General features: G+C 45.0%; 1 protein-coding gene across 1 annotated transcript in view; it reads left to right on the top strand.

Annotated features, from left to right (window-relative positions):
• Positions 1-4,597: 4,597 nt before the first annotated feature.
• The window catches only part of JPH1 (junctophilin 1), a 77,408-nt gene continuing 56,625 nt past the window's right edge, over positions 4,598-25,380 (top strand). Inside the window, exons 1-2 of the mRNA XM_065895502.1 lie at positions 4,598-4,976; positions 9,546-10,305. Coding sequence (XP_065751574.1) covers positions 4,598-4,976; positions 9,546-10,305 — 1,139 coding nt within the window. The remainder of the gene's footprint in view (positions 4,977-9,545; positions 10,306-25,380) is intronic.

Genomic DNA, 25,380 nt, shown 5'->3' with positions numbered 1-25,380 from the left:
AACTTGAACATCGTGGGTTTTGGTATTGGGAGGGGCAGTCCTGGAACCAATCTTCCACAGATTCTGAGGACAACTATATTTACTTATCAACTAATTTATTTTTAGTCCTTGACCTGCATTACCAACTGCCTTTTTTTTTTTTTTTTTTTTTTTTTGCGGTACGCGGGCCTCTCACTGTTGTGGCCTCTCCCGTTGCGGAGCACAGGCTCCGGACGCGCAGGCTCAGCGGCCATGGCTCACGGGCCCAGCCGCTCCGCGGCATGTGGGATCCTCCCGGACCGGGGCACGAACCCGTGTCCCCTGCATCGGCAGGTGGACTCTCAACTGCTGTGCCACCAGGGAAGCCCCCAGCTGCCTATTGAACATCTCTGAGATATACTTCTGGATCATCTTTTCCTATATGAACCTATCTTCCCAACCTCTATAATTTACTCTTCTTCCTCCATTTCTTTAATTCTAGCCAGTAGCATCACCGTCACCTGGGCAGCTATTCTAAAAAATAAATAAAAGTCATCTTCACCACCCCTTCTTGCTCTCCACCCAGCCTGCTTCCTTCCTCCATTTGGAAGTTCTCACCCTCACTCTAATAAAGAGTGGTAATTAAGAGAATCAGACAGACTTGGTTTAAATTCCAGCTCAACCATTTCTACCTCGAATGATCTTGGGCACATAACTGTTTTAAAGCTTATTTTCTTCTTCTGTAAAATGGTTATAACACTAGTACTACTCACGTGGGTTATTATGAGATTTGAATGAATTAATGCACGTAAAGAACTTATCACATAATCTGGCATACCGTAATTTCCTTCAAAGTTGTGAAGATCATTAATTTCATTAAGTCACTTCCTCTTCTGACTTCATGGTATCTGCAAAGCTTATGAACATATTTCTTAACTTTTTTTTTATTGTGGGCAAGTTTTTAAAATTTTTATGAATCTTTTATCACAAATATGCTAATAATACTCTTTTTGAAATTTTACTGAAGTATAGTTGATTTACAATTTGTGTCAATTTTTGCTGTACAGCAAGGTGATTCAGTTATACATATATATTCTTTTTCATATTCTTTTCCATTATGGTTTATCATGGGATATTGATATAGTTCCCTGTGTTATACAGTAGGACTTTGTTGTTTGTCCGTCCTATATATAATAGTAGTAAAACTCATTTTGACTTATATAATAAATCAAGTAATTTAAATTCTACTTGCTTTTGTACACACTTTGAATCAATAAGCACACTTCGGACAGCATACGCCTCCAGATTAGCTTTCTGTCATTTGTAGTTTTATTAAAAATTCTCAGTAACTAATTCTAATATGTAAATAAAATGAAATCACGAATAAAATTTTAAACACATCTTCTACTAAAAAAAGATAAAATTCTAAGCAAAACATCCTCACCAACATGTTGTTACTAGACATTCACACTCAAATGGCTTACTTTTTCTTACAAAATTTTCTAGAATGGAAATCTACAAGGCCGTGTTTTGAACAGTGGAGAAAACCCAAGCGCTAGCGTAGCTGCTGGCCCCTGGGCTTTAATGGCCTCCCGCACCCCACCTGTCAAACCAACATTCATATTCTCTTCTTACTAATCTCCTCTTAAAGCTAAATTCAACTCCCCCCTTATCCAGGGCAAAGGTTCAGAGTGAGAGGGAAAATGAGGACATTACTAACCCCAACTAGTAAACTACAGCGTTATTCCACTACCTCCTACGTGCTGTGCCACCGTCCTCAGCACCTCTTCCTCTTCCTGTTCTCGTTCCCTTGTCTTCTCCAACTGTTGCCATTGAACCTGAACACTGACGTTAATGAACATATCAGTCAGACTGGGGAAGCATTCCACCGGGATGACAGCAGGTAAATGGAAGCATGGGTTGTATGCTTTGTATGTATGACTTTTTGCCAAAAACTACCAAAAATTCAATACTAATTTTCCCCCGTGAAGAGAGTCGGTGGCAGAGTTGAGTTAGGACTGATGAATTGAAATGTAATAGCAGACACCTGGTGGTGGATTCTTTCTTTTAATGAAGGGTCCTTCCAAGGAAGACATCTATTAGGGATAGCAAGAGGAAAAGATTAAGGGATAAACGGGCATATCTTTTACTGTCCCCAGATCTCCATATTCTTCCCAGATGTGTTTGCACCGACGCCCTTTGTCCATCTACCATGGATGGACTACACATCCATTATAGATCCAGAAACTTACTTACTCTGTGCTGTGTATTTCAGAAAGTCCATTATTTGCCTGAGAGCTAATTAGGAAAAGTAAAAAAGCATTAAATGTTTCCACCATGCTTGCAAACACAAGTTTAGCCCTTAAATGTTCATATATGTAGATCCTAACACACATGGGTGGGTCGAAAATAAAAAGGCAAAGAAACAAAAGTTACTCTATGAAGAAATCCAGTTCAAAATGAGAAAAAAAATATGTTGGCCTGAGCAATCACACAGTTTCGCATATCAAAAAGACCCCCCAAACAGATGGCAATGTGACTGTCTACACTAGCTCCTGATCCAGAAAAATGGAATTATGGCTCAGCTGCAAAATCCTGGGCCTTCGTTTTCCCAGTGGCCTAAATCAATCCCCAGCCCAGGACAAGATGCTGAGCAAGGTGCATAATTATTTCAGGCCACTAGGGTAAGCACTATTCCTGGCAACTCCGCAGGCAGCGCCATGGAGAAGGGTTTCTAATTCTCTTTGGTGATTTGGTTCTGTGTAAACTGAGATTTTTCTTTCAGTATTTCAGCCAGATAAGCAGGAAAGGCCAGCTCCAGTCCTGAGCTAGAGACAATCAAGGTCAGTTTCAGTTCCTTTTCTGTGTAGTTTAGTCTCCGTTTTCCCCGCTGCCTTCCCTGACACCTGTCCTTATATTTTTATCTGATTATCAAAACCTAGTGAGAGAACTTTTGGCAGCCTCTGGTGCTTACTATGCCATCCAAAAGCCTCTCAGCCTAAGGAACACCATGAATGCTCTGCAAAGCAGTGTCCTTGAGAGGCTAACCCAAGACCCCTGGCTATGAACCACAGAGAAGTATCTCCCGTGGGTATTTTAAGGGTGAGGGTGAAACCAGTGCCTGCTCTCCCCAGAGGCAATACTGACTTAGCAACTTGCCTATTAACGAATCTCTGATGTTTGGCTTTACGCTACACCGACAGTATATTCAGTTATTATCTAACATTGAAAGTGAAAGGTAAATCTTGTCATTCCCATTTGGAAGATGGTGAAATAGAGGTTTAAAAGTTTAAAAGAGTTGTCTAAAGTGAATTCAACAAAGCAGTGTTGCAGCTGGAAAGTAGATCAGCTGACACCTGTCTCCAGTTTTGTAGGTCAGGGACTCTTTGTAAGTTTAGAGCAGTGTTTTACTTACCATATTCCTCCTTGAAAGCTTCTATTTACTTTCTTAAACTGTGGATGCCAGTGGAGAGGTACCAGGTGTACATTCCAGACACTTATACAACATACACAGACTGAGCCGTCTGCCCTTTGGGTACACAGCTCCGGGCTGAAGAATTTCTAGGGTTGTTAGAAGAATAAATGAGGCATTAGAGGGAGCAGGCTCTGAGGTAGAAGCAAATACCCTATATCCCTGCAAAGACAGGTTAAAAACACCCTCTTCATTATTACAAACAAAAAAACTCACCAGTTTATTCTGTGCTTTTTCAAACTGCATTGCTCTCCCCCTGTATATTCATTAAATAAATGCAAACACATGTGCTTTGAAATGGGTAGGTGTAAAAGAACATTCTGCACAATTATATCTAGGCTGTGGCAGACTTATCTCACATGCATACATGTATCTGGGGGATGTTAATTCACGGTGACAGCTGAGCATGACAAACGCAACAGTACACAAATTGGAAGGCCGAAAAAATGCAACTACGAACCCCATGCAGACAAACACGCATATGAGTTTTCCCTCAACACACACGTGGCCGCACTTATGGGCGCGTCACCACATTGATAAACCCCAAACACAAACACCTGGGCCTCCGCCGCCCGCGAGCTGCCTCCACACACGCGGCCTCGCCTCCTCCTCCAGGCAGGCGGGGACTCGCGCGCGGCCCTGGGCACAATCGCTCTCCCACCCGCATCCCGCTGCGAGAACACGAGTGCGCCGGCCGGTCCCGAGCCAGCCCGCCCGCCGGGGAAGCGGCGGCTCCCGGGGCTGGGGGCAGGGCCCGGGGGGGGTGGCGGTGCGGGAGCGCCGCGGGGCCGGGCCTCGCCGCCCGGGGAGGGGAAGAGGGGCGGGCGCGGGGCGGCGCCCGGCTCACGTGGGCGGGTGGGAGCAGCTGAAGGTCCGCTCCGGAGCCCGGGCTGTCCTCTCGCGCGCGGCGCTGGCCAGGGCGGCGGCGGCGGCGGCGAAGGAGGAGGAGGAGGAGGAAGGCGGCTGTGGCGGCGGCGGCGGCGGCAGCGGCGAGAGAAGAGGGGAGGACGGAGGCGGCGTCGGACTGGAGCCGAGCGGCGGCGCGAGCTGCCCGGAGCGCTGTCGTGAGCTCGCCCGCCGGGCCTCCACCCCCGAGCTACACCCTGCCGTGCCCAGCTCTGCCCGCGTCCGTGCCCCCGCGGGGAGCGCGCCGGGGCTGCCCCCCGAATGACGGGCGGAAGGTTCGACTTCGACGATGGCGGCACCTACTGCGGCGGCTGGGAGGAGGGCAAGGCGCACGGGCATGGCATCTGCACGGGGCCCAAGGGCCAGGGCGAGTACTCGGGCTCCTGGTCGCACGGCTTCGAGGTGGTCGGAGGCTACACCTGGCCCAGCGGCAACACCTACCAGGGCTACTGGGCGCAGGGCAAGCGGCACGGGCTGGGGGTGGAGACGAAGGGCAAGTGGATGTACCGGGGGGAGTGGTCACATGGCTTCAAGGGGCGCTACGGGGTTCGGCAGAGCCTGTGCACCCCCGCTCGCTACGAGGGTACCTGGAGTAACGGGCTGCAGGACGGGTACGGCGTGGAGACCTACGGGGACGGAGGTGAGCGGCGTCGCTGGCGGCTCGGCTGCTCCGCGAGCTAGTGCGGTGGGCTTTGCCCAGACTGCGGGGAAGCGGGGAGGACGCGAGGCGCACGTGTCCGGAAACCCGCCAAAACACCTGGGAAAGCCTCCCACCCTCTTCCCGCGCCCGCTCTTCCCGGGAGGGTGCAGTGGGACGCGACTGGTGCGCAAGGGTTGGATCTGACCCGGTTCTTGGAGCGGGCGGTGTGTGCACACCCTGGGGAGCAAGGCGTGAATATACCTGGCCGGCGCCGCGCTGCCACCGGGAGGGAGCGCGCCCGGGAGGGTTGGGCTGGAGAGGGGACGCTGTCACTTGAGCCCGTCACATTACGTTCCTGATCCCTCCCTCTCCCGGGCGGGTTTGAAATCACCACTCCCGTGGAGTTAGAGCGAACGCCCTGGGCTTGTGAGGCTGGCGGTCGCTGCGGACCGCTCCTGGGATTGGTTTCACGTGGAGTCGTATTTCGCTTCTGGTCCTCTAGTAGCCTAAAGATAGAAGCCAGAACCCCATTAACTAGGATGTTGGGGAATTGTTCCTTATCTGAGGTGCTTTTGGAAACCTCCTAGTTATGGGAGTGGAGAGGCCACCTGATGCAGGTGGAATTCGGAGGATGTGGGGGTTTCTTTCTGTTTTTCATTCGGTTTCTTGAAGTATTGGTTTTCCATCAAAAGAAGGTACTCATTGTTGAGCTGCAGATAGCTGGACAAATTATGAGGAAAACACTTTAGAAATGAACAATGGAGTCTACGTTTTAAAAAATACAATGGAAAGGTATAGTTGCTAAGTTAACAGCTACTTTACTCCTGAGAATGGCAGTACGAAATCGCCGGTTTGCACTAAGGTGTAGGACCGAAATGGTATGCTGGCTGTGAGCAAAAATTCACCTTGTTTTAATATTTAAACAATATTTGCAAAAGAAATTTTCTATGTAAGAGGGCAGAGTTCCCTTTTTTTTCCCCCCAACCAGGAAACATATTATTGAAACAGGTATCAAAATCTGATGAATTTCCTTTTGTAATAAACTGAGAAGCATGCATGTCTTATGCTTCGGCAAAATACATTTTCTTATACTAAACATAATCAGTTAGTTGAAGAGGGTTGTAGGAAGCAAGGTCACCTTTTAGGATTCTGCAGCTCAGAGTTGGAGGATATTAAAGGGATCCAGTTAAAAGTTTCTCCAGCCCACGGCAACCCCAGTCAGGCCACTGCTTATATAAAAGCTTATACAATTTGTACACTTCACTTACTCAGAACAGTTGGGCCATGTTTCAAATGCAAAACGGCAGAATGGTAGGATTTGCTAAAAAGGACATCTTTTCATCCTACAGTATAAATGAAGGATATGGTTCTCATGGATTAAAGGCCGGGGGGGGGGGGGGGGGAACTTACTCTAATACTTGTATATGGGCTGCATGAGTTTCAAGTTCCATGGTAATTAGGGCCCTTAAATGTTCTGAATGGGCATAGAGTGCCTTAGGTTGACAGCCTTACAAACATGTTAGCTTGTGATTGGATTTTATTGGAGGCCCCGGGTCTACAATATAACTAAATTCCATGCTCGAAAGTTGGAATACAAAACTTATCTTTCAAATGTGTGCATTATTTTATAACCTTTCAAGAAGGCCATGGATAGTTCTTTTACCACAGTATTTGGAAGGCTAAAAATAAATGTCTTCTTTCAAAGTTACTACTCATTAAACAAAATCTCTTGGTTTAGAGTATTCACTATACCTAGCAATCAATATATATATGTAGCACAGTAAAGGTCCTCTATGTATGTGTTGTGGAAGCTCAAATAAGTGTCTAGGATGAGTGTAGATAATCAGCATCTTGTTTTAAAACTAACTTTTAAAAGAATTTTTTAAAAACCGCAAAATTTGGCATCACTGTAGGACTGTGGTTCTTTTTCTACCAAAAACAAATCTAATATGCTACCAATTAGGAAGGGGAGAAAAAACTCTTAAAAATCACTATTGCATTCCTACTCTGTGTTTTTCTTTCGTATGCCAATCAGTTAATTAGAAAGTCCTGAATCATAAAATGGGGGTCTAAATTGAAGTGTATTGCTACAACTTATTTCATACAAAGATTTTGGCCAAAACAGGACATATCACTTCCCCTATTTTTACTTTTTGCCTCTGCACCCCAAGTCCATCCCTAGCTACCCTTTCAGACCTAGGGAAAATCTGATTCCATGTATTTTGTGGTGGCATTAAACTAGAGGAAGGAAGCCATAATTCCATTGACAAGTATCACTCGGTTTATTTTATTAGTGATTTGTGTGTGAAGTGTTACTGAACTAGAAACCCCCTGAATATTAAGAATAAATTAGTACCATGCTCATGAAATCCAAGTCTAGGTGCCCAGAATATTTGGTGCAAATTCTGATCCTGCTGTGGTTCCTTTTTTCACCTGTCGTGAAGCTATTGAAAATATCTAGGAAGACACATTGTTTTGTTGATTATGTGCATACTTGCACGTGCACATACCCATTCGCAGCATGTAGATTTGAGTTTGGCATAATAAAGTCTAAATTTGACTGGAATTCTTTCTGAACTGGATGCCTTCCACTACAAGCTTATTTAGTGAAAATGGCCATATCTAGAAAATCAGCTCCCAGATACGGAATCATAGAACATAACTTCAAACCCATGATCTATATTTAAGGGATTGCGAGGAACTAATTAGCACTTTATTTGGGCAGCAGGGAGCAGGTGGAAACCATAAAGAACTAGAGGCCCTTTTTTTGCTAGGTTCATTGACTAAACTAAACCTGTTTTAAATTTCAGATGAGCCACTAACACTTTGACTGTAAATTGGTTTCTAGCCATTCTGTGGAGGAATTCTTCCATATACTGTTCCTCAACAGAATAGGATGGGAATATAGCCAATGCCATTGTTCTGCTTCTCAACTGGACACTTAAGCAACAACCTAAATTTCTAATTATTGCTGTTGCCTTAAACCACTTAGAGTTTTCAAGCAATACGTCGTTGGAAATTCTAAATACTTTTTGGAGATAGCAGTTTAAGGAAACTAGCTGTTAATTTCCCTTTAGTGTTAGGAATTCCTAAGACTGTATGGTTGCATTTTAAAAGTGTAAATACTTCTTGATATCAAACAGTATGTTGGAAGTTGTTCTAGCAAAATTAACTTGTCATTATGTAGAAGGATACAATTATAGCATTCCTTGCTTATTTAAACAACGTATTTAAAAATAAGGTAGTTTTAGTGCGTGTAAGTCAGGTTGTATAACTTTTATCTTAGAACTTAAAATTTTATCTATCAGGAAAAGGGAAAGTAAGTTGCAATTTCCTAATAATTCATTTCCTTCCCTGTTAAAGAAATAATTATTAAGGAAATAATTCGGTTCCCTTCCCTGTTTGGAGATGGCTAATATTCAGTAGAAAGCTTCCTGATCTGAAATGTTCTATTTGACTATCTTATCCTTTGGGGTTTATGCCCACCTCCTCAGAAGTTCTTAGGTGTCAGGTTAAGATGTTAAGACCTACCCAGAATATGACATTCACAGTACCAGACCCACTTCATATTTCATTGTCTCCCTGCTACTGTCTATTTATATACCAAAAATATATCAGAATGAACAGAAAGCGATGGTAGTCTTGAAATTAGTCAAAACTTTTGACTTTGGAGCCATTATGGCTTTAACTTTTAAGTGCAATAATCAGCCCTTGTTAACACGATGATATAAAACTATAAGCAGCACTTCTCGGTATTTTAAAAATAACTATGCCATGCAATAGAAATCTTTTCACAGCAATATAAAATGGCAAGGTAGCTCGGTATAATCAGAAACTGAAAGAAGTCAAGACAGACTGTTATCATGATTGGTGTTCTGTGATATTGTGAGTTAGGAATAATAAAGAAGTAATTACATCTTAAAATTTCTACATAGCTTCTTTTGGGGGATATTTTAATTTAAAATTTTCCTTTAATTAAAAGGAAATGAACTTGATGTAGAAGAGAAAATTCTAAGTTCCCTAATCTTAACATTCAGTTCCTCCTAAGGTTATTTAAAAAGCTGCTCCAGATTAATTTTTAAACGTCTCTGCTAATTTATTTAATAGAAAAACTTACTGAAAACAAATGCTTTCGATTAGAGATTATCCTTTTCCTGAGAAGGCATAATATTCATTGAAAAAGTGATCTGGTGTCAGCAAAGTTTTAGTGGACACTGTAAAGCACGCCTTTGCCCTGAGATGAATTCCGTAATGCTAAGTGTGGAAGTTTTCCTCTGGCCTTATCTCAGTTTTCCCAAAGGTAAACAGTGCACGCTTTTTAGCCACCACAGCTGTATACAAAAAGCCTACATACAATTACAGAAAAGGTCTAGGCACAACATCTCAGGGACGGGATTCACAAATGGAATTTTAAAAGCATCCCTAAGAGTTGACTTGGCAATGTTTGGGATTGCACCTTGGGCCGCCGGGCCTGCGCGCAGGGCTCTAGCCGTGCGCGCCCCGCGCTCGCAGGCGCCAGCGCCCCCTCGGCCCCAGACTTACGCTGTGCTCTCTTGCGGTCTCTCGAAGGTACCTACCAGGGCCAGTGGGCCGGCGGCATGCGACACGGCTACGGCGTGCGCCAGAGCGTGCCCTACGGCATGGCCACGGTGATCCGCTCGCCGCTGCGCACGTCGCTGGCCTCGCTGCGCAGCGAGCAGAGCAACGGCAGCGTGCTCCACGACGCCGCGGCAGCCGCCGACAGCCCGGCCGGCAGCCGCGGGGGCTTCGTGCTCAACTTCCATGCAGACGCCGAGCTCGCGGGCAAGAAGAAGGGCGGCCTCTTCCGCCGCGGCTCCCTCTTGGGAAGCATGAAACTGCGCAAGTCCGAATCCAAGTCCTCCATCTCCAGCAAGCGCAGCTCGGTCCGCAGCGACGCGGCCATGAGCCGAATCAGCTCAAGCGACGCCAACTCCACCATCAGCTTCGGCGACGTAGATTGTGATTTCTGCCCGGTGGAAGACCACGTGGACGCCACCACCACGGAAACCTACATGGGCGAGTGGAAGAATGACAAGCGCACCGGCTTCGGCATCAGCGAGCGCTCCAACGGCATGAAGTATGAAGGCGAGTGGGCAAATAACAAGAGGCACGGGTATGGCTGCACCGTGTTTCCCGACGGCTCTAAGGAAGAGGGAAAATACAAAAATAATATTCTGGTCCGTGGAATAAGGAAGCAGCTTATACCAATAAGAAACACAAAAACTAGGGAGAAGGTGGACAGAGCGATCGAAGGCGCGCAAAGGGCAGCCGCCATGGCGAGAACCAAAGTGGAAATAGCAAATTCAAGGTATGTACGCACAGGATGGGTGGTTCTGCCCGGGTCCTTCGCAACAGTGGAATATCAAATAATGTGTTTGTCAGTCCTTTGGTGACATCACCAAATAGGTTCTACAACTGCCGGAATCAAAGGTGGAAAATGATTAAGCCCAATAGAATGAGTCAGAAACGTACCTGCACTCTTCTGAAACTTTCTGCCCTCAAAAAATGTCAAAGGCATATTGCGGTTCCCTTCCTCATATAAATTACTTCCCTAATACTGAACGTGATGGAGTTGACTCAGAGCCTGTGTACATTTCCCAGAGTCCAGAAAGTTACCTTTTTAAGAAAGAAAAGTACCCCTGAAATACTTCCAGAGGGAGCACAGTGCTTTTGTGTGCTGCAAAGAAAATACCATCCACATGGAAACCCACCTAGTGTAGGTGAGTCCCTTTATTCTAATATTAAAGTTGGAGGTGTGTACAACTCTGCCTTAGAAAATTATCCTAATTTATAACATTCAAATTCTGTTTATTGATGCCTTATAGGTGAGATTGGTTTTGAGAAACTCACCAGGATTCAGATAAGGCAGAAATGTAAAGCTACATGACAGAATCCAGCAGACATTCTTTGAACAGCAAAGCTTACCTACATGGGAAAGGCAGAGTGACCGAGGCTCAGCGGAATCCCCCCATTCTATGCAAGAAAGACTAGATCACTGGTATATTGAAAGGAAGGGGGTGGGGAGAGCCTGACAAAGACAGATGGGACTGTCAGTGTGCCAAGGTTAAAAGAAAGAGTGGCAGAGGAGGGCTGGAGTGAGTAGGACACAGTGGTGAATAGTAGATTGAGAAGTGAGGTATATGTGGGCACGCCCCTGAAGTTCTACCCATGATAGCCAGGTTCAGGCATCCAACCAGGGCATGGAGAAACGGACTGGCAATAGAATTTTACTAGGGTTGGATGTCATATGTTAATCAAAAAAGAAAGCGGGACGGTTATACGTGGAAAATTTTATTAGGCTCATTTGAGCAGGTACTGACTGGCCCTAGTTTTCCGTGATTTGAGACATAACGTTTATCGTAGAACATTAAAAACCCTTGTCCTGCTTCAGTACTATCCTCGCATTGAAGTAAACCTCCTTGTGAAACCACGAACTCTTAGCATGTCTTCAGGTTTTTATTCTTACCATTAAATTAACGAGCCCTCCCTTTTCTTTGGTGGAACCATGTGAAAATTCTGATGTTCAAACTTTTCGATGTACAGAAAATGGCGATTTCATATTGTTCAACTTAATACTTCTAGACTTCTGAAATTTTTTTTAAAAATTAATTTATTTATGGCTGTGCTGGGTCTTCGTTTCTGTGCGAGGGCTTTCTCCAGTTGTGGCAAGCGGGGGCCACTCTTCATCGCGGTGCGCCGGCCTCTCACTATCGTGGCCTCTCTTGTTGTGGAGCGCAGGCTCAGTAGTTGTGGCTCACGGGCCTAGTTGCTCCGCGGCATGTGGGATCTTCCCAGACCAGGGCTCAAACTTGTGTCCCCTGCATTGGCAGGCAGGTTCCCAGCCACTGCGCCACCAGGGAAGCCCTGAAATTCTTTTTTTTTTTTAATGCCCCTATTTTATGGCTGCTGTTTACTTCTGAGTGTCTGAAACGCTAATTGGAAAGTGGAGGCAGTCTTGGTTTTGTATTATTTTTAGATGTATATGATATTAAAGTGTTCAAGATTTCCATGTTTATCCCAAACTAACCCAATTTTAAAGTTAATATTGCTCGTTAATTGGCGCAAACTTTCAAGAACGGTCTCTCCTATCTGCTGAGCATCTTTTATGGTAGATCATGGTTTTCTCTGATCACCAGGCATTGCGTCTACTTGCTTTTTACTTTGCTTGTAGATAGGATACTTGGCACATCTAACCTTGCCAGCTTCCATGGCCCTCTGATAACTTTTAGAGCGAATTGATATACTTTTCGTTAGGCCCTAGTGTCTAATTTGAAATGTGCTCTTGGATTCTTCCTTTTTGTTTTCACCTAGTGATAATACTAGAGGTAATTCAATCTTGGCAGGTGGAAGATAAACCTTTGCGGGACATTCTAGCAAATACCTTTCTTATGCTTGCTTTAATTATTGACTTTTATGATTAAATTGGAGGAACCTACATAACGAAAAGCTGTGATGCAGAGATCTCTGATTTTTACCGGTATCGTAAAACTCTTATCCAAGTTCTAGGCACAGTCTCTCTGTCGAAAGTCCTTTGGGGTGGTATTATGTAGTTGGGAGTAGTGTGTTATAATAGTTTATAATTAACAGACATTGTGCTCGCTTCGGCAGCACATATACTAAAATATAATTAACAGACATTTAGCTTGAGAGCTTGTACTTCTAGCTAGTTAACGCCTTCATAAAGATTTCACTTAGGTGCTTACAAAATGCTCAGTTGATTATGCTTAGTGATGTAAGCCTGTCACAGGTCAAATATACTGCATGATTCCACTTATAGGCGAGATCTGTAATGGTCAAACGCATAGAAACAGTAAAATGGTGGTTGCCAGGGCCTGAAGGGAGGGAGAAATTGGAAGTTGCTGTTCCAAGGTATAAAGCTGCAAGTTGAATCGTTCTACAGCTCTCTACAACATTGTACCTGTAGTTAACGATACTGTAGTGTGTGCTTAACGTTTTAACAGGGTAGATCTCACGTTAAGTGTTCTTACCACAAGGAAAAAAACACTGTTTTGATGACATGATAGGCAAAAAAAATTCTTAACGCCCAATTAACCTTTTATATTTCACTTTCACTGGTTTAGTGTCTTTCCAGATTCCTTGCTTTAATGACTACTTCAGATACAGAGTTTTGCAACTTGCTCAGTCCTTCCTGACCCTTCTAGCAGTTGTAATTAGTGGTTTTTGCTTTTATTAATGGTTTTAATTTAATGGGTTTTGCTTTTAAAAATATCAAAAGTTTAAGAACATAAAGACACTCTTCCCCTTCCCGGGCCCCAGTGATGGCAGAATAAGAACTAGAAAGTAAGACTCCTGGCAGCGGCCACTGTTGAAATCACTAGTTCAACATTAGCAACAAAGGGAGATGATCTGTCAATGGTTATTGACTACTTCAGATTGCCTCCCTGATAGTGTTATTATTGTATCACTGTTATTTTTTATGCTACAGAGATCTTTGTTTGTTTCTGAAATCCCAGGGAAATGGATCCGCTTTTTTTTTTTTTTTTTTTTTTTGCTGTACGCGCGCCTCTCACTGTTGTGGCCTCTCCCGTTGCGGAGCACAGGCTCCGGACGCGCAGGCTCAGCGGCCATGGCTCACGGGCCCAGCCGCTCCGCGGCATGTGGGATCCTCCCAGACCGGGGCACGAACCCACGTCCCCTGCATCGGCAGGCGGACTCTCAACCACTGCGCCACCAGGGAAGCCCTGGATCTGCTTTTGTACCATCACCTTATTTTATCTGGAAACAAAGCCTAGCTTTGAGGGAAAATAATTACCTTCTGTGAAGATGTCTCCTCAGGGAAATCAGGAGACATGGAACCAGCCATCTTCGGCCCAGAGATTCAGGAAAACATGGTAGATCTGTGGATCTTTCCTTTACTTCATTGCAGACGGAGTGGTGTATCTTCCCAGTAAACACAGGAGGCTTATTTCTGAAGGCTTATTATGGACCCCTGTTTAATTCTTATAGATCAGGGAATATGAGGATGACAGAGAAGAGGTAGTAGATGGTAGAAATAATGCAGTAGAATCAGTAGTTACTGAAAGTTTCCTAGCTAGTTTGGCTAGCACTCGAAGAGTTAAAAGTTTGGCTAGCACTCAAAGAGTTAAAACTTTATAAAAATTTTTTAAAAAGAGTTAAAACTTTAAGGGATGCTAATAATTTGCCGACTCCTATAACCTTTCTTTAGGTGTCTGTTCTAATTCCAAAAGTTTATATGATTTTATGTTAATAAGATTTTTAAAAAATATTTTGTTCTCCTCTTGTCTTGGCCCAGAGAGTAAAAATCATCACATGGGATTGAGAAAATGTCTCCACCTTGTTTTTTAAGAATGTGCAAGAGAAAGGGGAGCAACTCTGAACATTTCAAGCTCCTCATTTTCAGAGGCAGAGACTGAGGCTCTGCCCAAGGTCACCCCACTGTCCCTGTCATTTCAGTCATTTTTCTCATTTGGTCATTTTTTACTCCGCTAACTCTTGTCTCCAATAATTCCTTAAGACAGATGTTCAAATGACTGTTCCTTGAGAAAAATATTTTAAGGAGGGATTTTAAGGTGAGGCATTTGGTTGAGGCATTTAAGTGACCCTTTGAGAACCACACTTCCGTGGAAACGAATAGATAATTTAGGGAGGGGTGTAGACAGAGGAAGAGCTTTGTAGAATCTGGGCCTTAGAAGGAGTAGTTATGCTAAAGGGTGGAAGAGGTGTGTTGAAAAGGATGGGAGAGCTCTGGCCTAAAGCATCTGAGAACCACAGGTATTTGTTTATACTTCATTGTTATCAGATTAGAAGAAAGAAAACTAAGAAGGGAGGATAGAGAGGAGTGGGATAGTGACCCTTACTCACTAACTCTGTGGCCAGCCTCACTGCAGCTAGTTGGGTGATGGGCTGGGAATCCCCCAGGACCACTGTGAAGTGTCAGTGGTGGGTCAGGCTGACGAGTAGGGTGGAGCTGTCTGCTCCCAACCTCTCCCCCACCATTAGTGCCACTTCAGGTGGTAACGGCAGCACTAGACAGGGAATGTGCTGTCCCCTGCCCAGCCCTGCTGTGCTTGGGGGATGGAAGCAGCCAGATAGCACGTGGAGAACTTCAGCATCAAGGGATCGGGTGAGCTTGCTCTGTCCGTTTGCAGAACCAGAGACTGGATTCCCTGTTTGCCAGTTTGGGACTTACATATTAAAATGACAGGGTTTTTTTTTTTTAACCCTACAGGAAAAATATATTTCCCATGCTTCTCTTTTAAAAAGGTACATTCCAATTTCATGGCACTCTCCCCCTTTCCTCCATGCCCAGAATGACTCAGCCACTACAGCTTTCCTTCAGGGGAGTCTTTGCTCACCCCTCCCTCTGGCTGGTACCGAGGCCCGGCTCCCCTGGCCAGCCCCTCGGGCTGCTCCCCACTCTGGTTTAGACATAGAGCCTCTTCACAGAGGGTTTCCCCACTCCTGCCCCTCCCACCCCACCCCCTCAGTCCAAATCCCCCCGTTAGTCTAAATCGTCATTGTATTTCAGTATGTTTGTGTAATATCTCTTTCTCCAGCTTCGACTGGAGAGCCAGGCCCCGAAGGCAGCTGGGCTCACTTCTGTATTACCAGCAGCTAGTTGAGATCAGGGTACTTTTATAAGAGCTCTAGTAAATATTTGATGAATGAGTGAATCACATCCTCACTACTTTGGGTACGTACACTGCCAGTGTTTCTAATTCCATTTTGCCAGACATTTTTAAACCGCAGTTCTCAGACAGGAAACCTAGCTCTCACAGTTCATCACCCTGTAATCTGGCAGTAGTCAAGGAAGTGCAGAAAATGCAAAAGTATGTGTTAGAGGTGCCCTTTTCCCTAATTAGGTCAACGTCATTAAAGTGTCAGAACTAAAGCATAGCCAGGGAATAACAGCTTCTAGTTAAGCCACAAGGTTAATTCCATTCGTCATGAGCTGGTCCAGTGATACCTGTGAGTGTCCGATAAGAGACTTCCAGGAAGTCAACTTTTACTAACTACAATAACATTGGCCTATCCTACTTAGTTGACATCACCAAAATTTGTGATAAGTCAGAACATAAGAGCTTATTGTCTTTTTAAAAATCTGTTTGCTGAATATTCAGCTGTCTGTTTCCTTTTGAAAGGTTTTCTTGTCCAGCCATTTTTTTGGGGTCATTTTTCTTTAGCTCAAATAATAACGTTCAGTGGAACAGTCCCTCACAAAATTACTTGACTACATTCACACCTATTAAAGCCCAAAGTCAGCCATGAGCCAGTGCACTTTATGGATCCAAATTAAACTTATTACCACCAATTTTAGGTAAAAGCTCAATCTGCCGAGTTATTGTAAAGGGCAAGGAATCTGAGGTCCTTAAATTCTGTTGGATAAAAGGTTTCTCTTTCTCTTTTGAAAATCGATATTATAGTTTATATTTTATCTTCTTTTCTGTAATATTAGTGGCTGTATCACATCTTTAAAAACAATTTTAGGTTACCTTTTCCATGAATGTCTTTGTTTCTTCTACTGGGGCCCTGGTTAATTTTCAACTATTAGCACAAGTGATTTTTCATAGGAAGGCGGACTCCTTGTAATGCCTCATAAGTCACTTTAATGAAGAGACTGTTAAGTAAGTAAAGAAATTTGAGGGGCAAATCACCTAAAATGTGGGAATTTATGGCTGAGAAGGGCATCAGTTATTTTTTTTCAGTTGTGTCTCCCGTGTTCTTCCATATCTGCCTTTGCTGCCTGTCGCCCTTTTCCACCTGCTCTCACCAGCCTATGAGCAGATTCCAGAGGCTTGGTTAAAGCACTCAGGCCTTGAGGTGCGGAAAAGCTTCTGTGTGTGGGGGCTGACGTTTGCCTTTCTCTTCACAGGAGGGTTGTTTTAAGGGTTGAATGAAAGAGTGAGTGTCATGGGACTTTAACCTGTAAATCCCTATGTCTAGTTAATGTTTTAGAAAACGTGTCGATCCTACAAGTACCATTCCCAAAAGTGAAGGTTGATAGAAGACCAAGAAACCAGCCTGAGATGGAGGTAAAGATGGAAGCAGGAAGGGAAGGAAGGCTTGGGAAGCGGAAATAGGGCCAAGCCAGACTCACCTCTTTCCCAGCCTCAGTCGGTGTGGAGTCAGTATATTGTCAACAGGCAATTACATTTTTTAAGGCTGAAGAGAAAATGAGTAAGGAAATGGCCCCGTGTGTTTCTATCAAGCTAGGCTGGGGTCCTGATCCTGAAGACAGTGGAGGATAACAAAGACTTCATCTTCATATTGTTTGGATATATTAGTGTCGGTCACCATTACCCTTTACGTGTGTTGTGGTTTCTGTATTGTGCATCAAAGTTTGAAGTACATGTTTGTCGTTTTTACCAAAGATTGCCCATTTCCCGTGGGAGCAAGTGAGGCACCCGCTCTAATTTCCTCACCTTCTTCTCCAGGCTGTTGAAAGAAAGACATGCTTCTTCCTATCACGGGGCCCAGGACTTCTTAAGGGGCCAAGCAGTCACTGAGAATTCTGTGGGTGTGTGGAGAGAACAGCTGAAACCACAAAGATAACCTAGGCGTCAGCCCTGTCCTGCCCCTGAGCAGGGGGCAGAGCTTGGCTATAACGCTCGTCCAGAGGCCGAACTGGGAAGACGGAGAAAGCCCTTGCTCTGCTCTTCCTTCTCCTTCAGCTCTGATGTTATATCACCTGGTGGCTTAACAGGTCATTAACACATGAAATGGGAACACATTGTATCATGAGCACCTTATAAAATATTCTTAGGCCATCTCGTTTCTAAATATATTTCTTTAAAAAAATTCTTCAGCCAGCCCTCCCAGGGCCAGGCCCATTCAAAAACCCTGAGGCATTGAGGCGAGCCTGAGTTTTAGTGATTAACAGGTAGGTCCAAGCAATACAGATTTAATGAAACTCAGTCTTGGGCCACCATGATGGGAGAACCACACAGGTATCCAGGCTCTAGGGCCATTAGAAGCATTCCTTTTTAAACCCTGAACCATGTAGGCGTGGCTCTCCGCTTGGAACACGGAGGGCGAGGAGAAGATGCCGGACGTGGTAGGAGTGGCACGAGTGGCATGTGAGGTCATAGTCAATTCTGCAGAGACCTGCTTGGTGGAAACCGGCTGTGAAGACTGGAGGGAAAAAAACAGTCCAGGGCGATGATATCCTAGGCTTGGGGGACACACGTTGGCCCGGTTTTAACTGCAGAAATCTGAGTTTGCTCCAGACAGTCCAGATTTCGGCAGATTCCATCTCATTTAGCTGTGAAATATGACACCTTCCTGATGTAGTCAATGTGGAGCATTAAGGCAGCCGCTACTTTTCACGACAGCTTCGACGTAGTGGAAAGCACCCCGCTCAAACTGTTCTCCGGAAAGGCGGAGGTGTGATTGGGTTCAGGCTCCATCCCGTGTGCTCCATAGGAACTTCGGCTTTGCCCTGGAGAAGCTCTGCTTTGGGGCCAGGGGCAGGGTTCTGTGCGCATGCTAACCGAGCAGGGAGGCGCCTGCGAGCGGCAGCTGCCAGGCACCCCGCTCACAACTTTCCATCATGGATTAAGCTGACTCTGCCAATCTCACTTTACTCAAGACACCAAACTGGACGCTTGCAAGACTGGTGCCTTGCAAATCTTTGAGATGCTTTTCTTATTATAGATGAAATATGAACATTGTGTTTAGGCACGGGATCCAACAAATGCCAAAGGTATTTATGTAAGTCACTCAGCCTTAGTCCAATGGCCTCTTGGGAGTACAACCAAATCAGCTTTTAATAATTTTGCCCTTCTGTTTCAGTGGGTGTTTCACGTGTATTTGTATAATATGCTCAATTCAGAATAAGCTGCTTTATCAGAAATTTAATTAATGTGTAAGGAATCAAGATTGCCTCGAAAATAGTACAGCTCTTTGAAGTCAAATCTTCTTAGGATTTCCCTGTGCGCCAAAAGAAACTTGTTCAAGCCAAGTACAATACAATTAATTTTTAATTCACTTTCTAGTATTTTAAAAATGATCCGTTGTGCCAGAGATTAACAAATCATTTTGTTATATTTTTTCGTTAGCGTCTAAAAACTTATAAATGAGGTAAAGTTTTTTGCTAAATTTTACAGTATCAAGTCAATCAAATTTTGAGCTCAGTTGCTTGGTCTAAGTGTCCCTCTCAGTTTCATTTTTTTTTACATTGGTGAGGGAGCTTTTTGGAATTAGGATTTCAAGATTTCATACATATACTTCCATCTATTAGGGGAAAGGTCTGAGATTCATAGGGGGAGCCTCTTAGTCAAAACTTGTTGAGAAGTTAAAGTTTAGGGTTCAAGAGCGAGGATGGTGGGGTGTCAGATGATGGGGCTCCACCCACCCTCCACCAGCCCTAGTCACTTGTTCACACCCCCTCCGGCTCATCCCAGTGATTTCAGAATCAGTTGAGCTATGGACTGACAGGCTCCCTTGCAAAGATGCAAATGCCCTGACAGTGCGGTACCTTTAGCCCTTATCTGTCGTCTGTTAACAAGTTAGTTAATAGTCTGGCCTGGATTCCCAGAAAAGACAGCCCATTTTATAAGGTTTGCTTCTTATCTCAGTGAAATATTAATTCCAGTCACTCACCGATTACGTACTTTGTAAATGTAAAGTTATGATTAGGACCTAGTCCTTTCTGTCATAGCATCTGGTTGGTACAGATTGAAAAAGCAGTTACCTATTGGATGATAGGCACCTTCTGTGAGTTTAGTTAGCACACAGAAGGAGCTTAATCATAGGCTGGGGCTGGAGGCAGTGGTAGCGAGTGGTAGCAAGCTGGGAACCAAAGGATGGGTAGATGTTTTCCAGAAGAAGGTGGAGGATGGTGCAGAGGACAGCGGCACTCGTGTATTTGGGAGGCTGTAAAGTGTTTGGTATGGCTGGAAAATAGGGCGCTAGGTGGCGGTTGTTGAGAGATGAAGTGGAGAAGTAAGCAGGGGGCTCACTGACCTATAAGGAATTTAGGCGTTATCCCGAAGACAGAGGAGACCTGTTGATAGTTTCAGGCAGCAGAATTACATGATCAGGTATTACAAAGATCACTCTGTTTGCACGTGGTATAGAGATTGGCAAGTGGAAGGGGGCAGGCAATAAAACTGGAGACAGGTTAAATAGTAATCGGCTGACCAGTAATCTAGGTAAGAGCCCATGGGGTGAGCTAAGCAGTGGCAGTGGAGGTGGGGAAGAAGTGAATGTATGGGCGAGAGCCTCCCAGGCAGACTCAGTAGGACTTAGTTGATGGTGTGGTGAACCAGAAGAGTCAGTGACTCGGGTTTCTGGCCTGGACAACTAGAAGGATGCTGGTCCTGTTTATTGAAACAAGGGACCAGGGAGGAAGGTACAGGTTTAAAGAGGAAGATGAGTTTGGATTTTTGCTTGTTTGTTTGTTTTGTTTTTTGCGGTACGCGGGCCTCTCACTGTTGTGGCCTCTCCTGCTGCGGAGCGCAGGCTCAGCGGCCATGGCTCACGGGCCCAGCCGCTCCGCGGCATGTGGGATCTTCCCGGACCGGGGCACGAACCCGTGTCCCCTGCGTCGGCAGGCGGACTCTCAACCACTGCGCCACCAGGGGAGCCCGGATTTTTGACTTCTTAAATTTTGAGATGTCCAAAAGACAAAAGGGGCGGTGGGCCTGGAACTCGGAAAGATGTGTACTGTATGTAAAGAGCTCAGACGGTAACCCTGAGGAACAGTGACATTTAGGAGCCCTGCCACGAAAGAGGAATTCCTGTACATGATACGAGACACAGCTGTTTTTTAAGAGGTACCAATAAAGCAGTTCTCACATCAAGTGCTTGGGAATCTGTTGCCTTATGACAATGCAATTCAGGTATCAGAATGTCCCTTCTTGAATTTGTGAAATTATGCTTTCTAAGATTTGTGCTCAAGGGACATACCCAGCGAGCAAGATAGATCTGTTGGCCTGTTTCTTTCTTGGCAACGCACGGGAACAAAATATCACTATCAGAAATTATTATGCTAAAGAAACATCATTTGGCAAACGTTTATTTAGTGCCAGCTCTGTCCAAACATGGCACTAGGCCCTAGGAATACAGAGATGAATAAGAAACAGAACGTGTTGGTAAGACCAGATAGGCTGGCGGGTTCCTGTGCAGCAGGACAGGAGCTGGGAGCGAGGCGGGGCTGCAGGCTGGAGGGGCCCACCTGGAAGCACATAACCCAGCCTGGGTGGTTTGTTGCAGACCGCTTCCCGTGCTCTTTGCACAAGCAGCTCCCTCTGCCTGGAATGGCCCTCCCTGCCAGGCCCCTTTCCTTTGCCTAACCCCTGTTAGTCTCTTGTGACCACTCTCAAGATGCACAGCGGGCCCAGACTAAATTAAGAAAACTTAAGAAAATGTCTCTTCAGATATGTAATGTCACCCCTAACAACAGGAATGTAAAGTAACGGAAGAATGTAAAGTACAGAAGAATTTTATAATGGGGAAGGGAAGATAACTGTGCTTTCTTTAAAAAATATTAAACTGTTAAAATACTTAAATTATTTTCATTTAAATCACATTTTTTAATTTAAATTAAGATTTTTGCCTAGAGTCTGTAAGATGATTTTTTTTTTTTTTTTTATGTTTTTTTTTGTTTGTTTGTTTGTTTTTTTGCGGTACGCGGGCCTCTCACTGTTGTGGCCTCTCCCGTTGCGGAGCACAGGCTCCAGACGCGCAGGCTCAGCGGCCATGGCTCACGGGCCCAGCCGCTCCGCGGCATGTGGGATCTTCCCGGACCGGGGCACGAACCTGTGTCCCCTGCATCAGCAGGCGGACTCTCAACCACTGCGCCACCAGGGAAGCCCTGTAAGATGATTTTTGACGGTAGCAGGAATCTCACTAGCAGCCTTTGGATACGGAAACGCCAAAGGTAGCTGTTTAGCAGGTAGTGAATTTTTTGGCAGTGTTTCCAGATATGGAAGCAGTGTAGACACTCTAAACGGTTTCCCCGTGTATATCATGTATCAGTGCAAGCGCCCTTCCCCTTTTGCTCTGAGGAGAGCAATTGGGGCGCTGCCTTTTAGCCACGTGCAGACAGACATGTCTTGAGTGGTTACCTGGTGCCTGGACCTGTGCTGTGGGCTTGTCATCTGTCATCTCACCTAATCCCCACGGCAACTCTGTGAGTAGGTAGGAGACTGAGGTATAGAAAGGTCACAAAACAAGTAGGTGACGTATCAGGGGAGGATCCCAGGCAGCATAACCATCGGGGCCCAAGGCTTTAACCTCCACGGGATTTTGAGAATTGGGGTAGGATTTTTTTTTTTTTTTTTTCTTTAACCCACATCCTCTCTCGGTTCCTAAAGGAAGATCTGTCTGGAAGCAGAATTATTTAGTCATATACTTCATTTGCCACTGTTTCCTTTAACAGACATTATTCATTCAACAGCCACAAACCTTGTGCAGGAGACAAACATAAACAGATACTGTCAGTATAGTATCGTAAATGCTGAGGTAAACCTGTGAGCATGCCTAGAGGAAGAGGAACACCAAATGCGCGTGGGGCTTACGGGAGTGGGGCTGAGCCTGAGCTGTGGAGATTAGGCAGGAAGCTGACGGTGGCAAGGATGCTCCAGACCAAAGGAACATCCTGGGAGGCCAGAGTGGAGTGAAAGTGCATGGGGTGAGTTCCTGCAAGCAGTGGGACTGGAGGGCAGCACTCCCCAGGCGTGCCCCATACACCCTGAGGGCAGATCCCCGAGGGCTGCTGAAAATTTCCTGGTCCTCCACCTGGGGCTGAATTAACTCTTCTTTGGCTGAGGCCCGGAGGTCTGCATTTCGCAAACTTGCCAGGTTACTCTCAGGCGCGCTGAAGTTTGCTACATTGAGATACGTGGGAAACGAGGTGGTGAAGGTTTGGGAGCTGGGTTTTCCACTGCTGGCCTTGGGGAGTCTTTGAAGGAATTTGATCAGGAGACCATCTGCCTTTGAGATGGATTTAAATGGGACCAAGACTGGAGGCCTGGTCTGTGGGGATGACAGAGACCGAGTTGAAGGCTGGCGTGGTAGAGAAGCAAGGGATGAAACGAGCAGAAATTGATGGACTGGAAGTGGTGGTAAGGAGCAGAGGCAGATCTAGGACATTGTGTGTCTGATACTCTAATGCCCCTAAATCAGGTTAGCAAAACGTTTCGTTCATTCCCAAAATATGGGTGATTTATTTCTGACATATTGAACAAGTAAGTAATCGTTCCAGGTCTCTTTTTCTTACCGATGCAATGGGAGTGAGGAAGTGGGAAAACTGGACCAGGCAGTCACAGAAAGCCCCGGTCTGGGTCTCTGCCATCCTGTGAATTCAGCTCCTTTGCCTGTTTTTGAACCTTGACTTCACGTAGCTCTACCAACGATGCCTCGTACAGAAACTACTCTGTGAGTAAATCACTCAGTGAAACACCACTGACGTTTTACTCTTCCAACTCTAGACTTGTCTGCAATCAGAAGATGGTGGGCTGAAAGGGGAAATGACCTACCGTGTAAACTGTTAGAAGCAGGCTTGTAGCGAGGAACATCGAACCAAAATCAAAACGGTTTTGAATGACCCCTGACATACCAGTCAATGTTGATCAAGTCAGAGGCATTGTTAGATGCTCACACACTTAGACCTGCACTAGCCCTGAAGGGGGAGAGGAAGCGTGAGCCTGACCCCGTGCCCCTCTGCCCACGGACACACAAGCTTTGAGCTGGTGGGAGGTAACTTGTACTCATAGAAGTGGTTAAATAATAGCACAGAGTAATACATTCAGTCAACTGTTAGCCCTCTGCCCCCGTTCCATACAAGTTTTGAAGAAGATTAAAATGTCTAAATGGTCAGTCTTATAGGTATTAAAAAGAAATAAATTGTTCATAAAACAGGTCCAAAGACTTTTTACTTGGCCACATATCGTAGTAATATTTTGGGTTTTGGTTTTTTTTTTATGTTAGTGGATAAACTTGACAGTGAAAGCTCTTTTCAAAATTATGCTATTCTTCTTCTCACTAAATCAGAATAACTTTCCACTCATTGGAATGATTAAAATGTGGTTCTAAAGTGAGCAGTCAATAATTCCATAAATGAAAACAAGGGGAAGAAGAGCTTATTGAAAGGTTTTTCCCTTTTTTTTTGCTTTGGAGTCTTCAGTAATGCATTAATGGTGTGGCATTAAAGTTCAGTCACTAAACTTGATTGTTTAAAAGTTTTCTTTAAATTACAGTTGCTATATTTGTAATCGTTGCAAGGCCTCCACTGTGTTCGGTGCCCAGTAATAAGACCTTAAAGATATTTCCAGGGAAGTAGAAGGCGTAAGCCAACAAAACAAGTCCCAACCATCCCTCCCATAAATGGTGTCTGCGTGAACATGTATGTATAGCAATACTGGCCCTAAAGAAATGCCCAGTAATGAGAAAAGGGAGGAAAATTAGACGGCGTGAATAGAGGGGTTCTTGGTATAACGGGCGTGTCTGATGCCAGGTGGAATTGGTCTGGAGTGATTTCATAAGGAATTTGAGTCTTCGGCAACATTTTAAAGGGAAGCAAAGGCATGATTTGTCACAGAGGCAGAGATTTTGCTAGGTAGGGGAAAGAATAGCATATCTGATGACTCACAGCCTGAAGAGAAAGAAAAACCGCTTAAAGGCAGTGAATATCGCCAGTGCTCATTATCTGTGGACAATATTGTCCTTGTGGCTTGCTGGAGTAGATCTTTCTTTTAGTTTCATAGCCTTGTTAATCATCTGATGTTCTGTGTTGATGTTCCCTAATGACTCCCATTGCCAGTAAAACCTGAAAACAAGGCTCTTTCATGGGCAAGCGCTCCCCTCTCACCCTCATCCTACCGCCAGGACCAATGACCCAGAAAGCTGGTAAATCTGGGGAGGGCAGTCGTGGAGCTGCTCTGAAATCCCTGAAAATTAATGCTGTTGGTTTGTAGAAAAGAATAAAAATACTAGGAAAGTAGGAGGCTGGAGACGCTGGACAGACCCCCTGCTGTCAGATTCAGACTCCTGGAGCTCCATCCCCTTTTGAGGAATCTTACAAATGTGTGTACAGAAATGTACTCAAACCCCTTCTGGATTTTGCACCACCCACTGGCGTGTGTAATCTAAGCTTCACAATGTTCTGCTTTGCAGTGGTGTAGAGCACAGCTGAGTCATGTCGGGAGAGGAGGACAATTAGATAAGGGGTGCTGACTATTAAAGGATCCTAGAAGCACTAATCGGGTGTTACGCAACACACGAGTGGAAGCTGTTTCAGAGTTCTGAGGAAGTGAGTGACATGAGCAAAACAGCACGTGAGGGAATGATTTTAGCTGCCCTGTGTACAAGGTGGATTTCAAGCCGCAGAAGTTAGGACAGCACCATCAGGACATGAATAAGTCAATCCGGGCACGAAGGACTGGATTCTTGAACTTTA

The sequence above is a fragment of the Phocoena phocoena genome, chromosome 17, assembly GCF_963924675.1.
Source record: "Phocoena phocoena chromosome 17, mPhoPho1.1, whole genome shotgun sequence".
In the NCBI taxonomy this organism is placed as follows: Eukaryota; Metazoa; Chordata; class Mammalia; order Artiodactyla; family Phocoenidae; genus Phocoena; species Phocoena phocoena.
The sequence above is the reverse complement of the archived record's forward strand: the minus strand, read 5'-3'. Positions and strand labels throughout refer to the sequence as shown.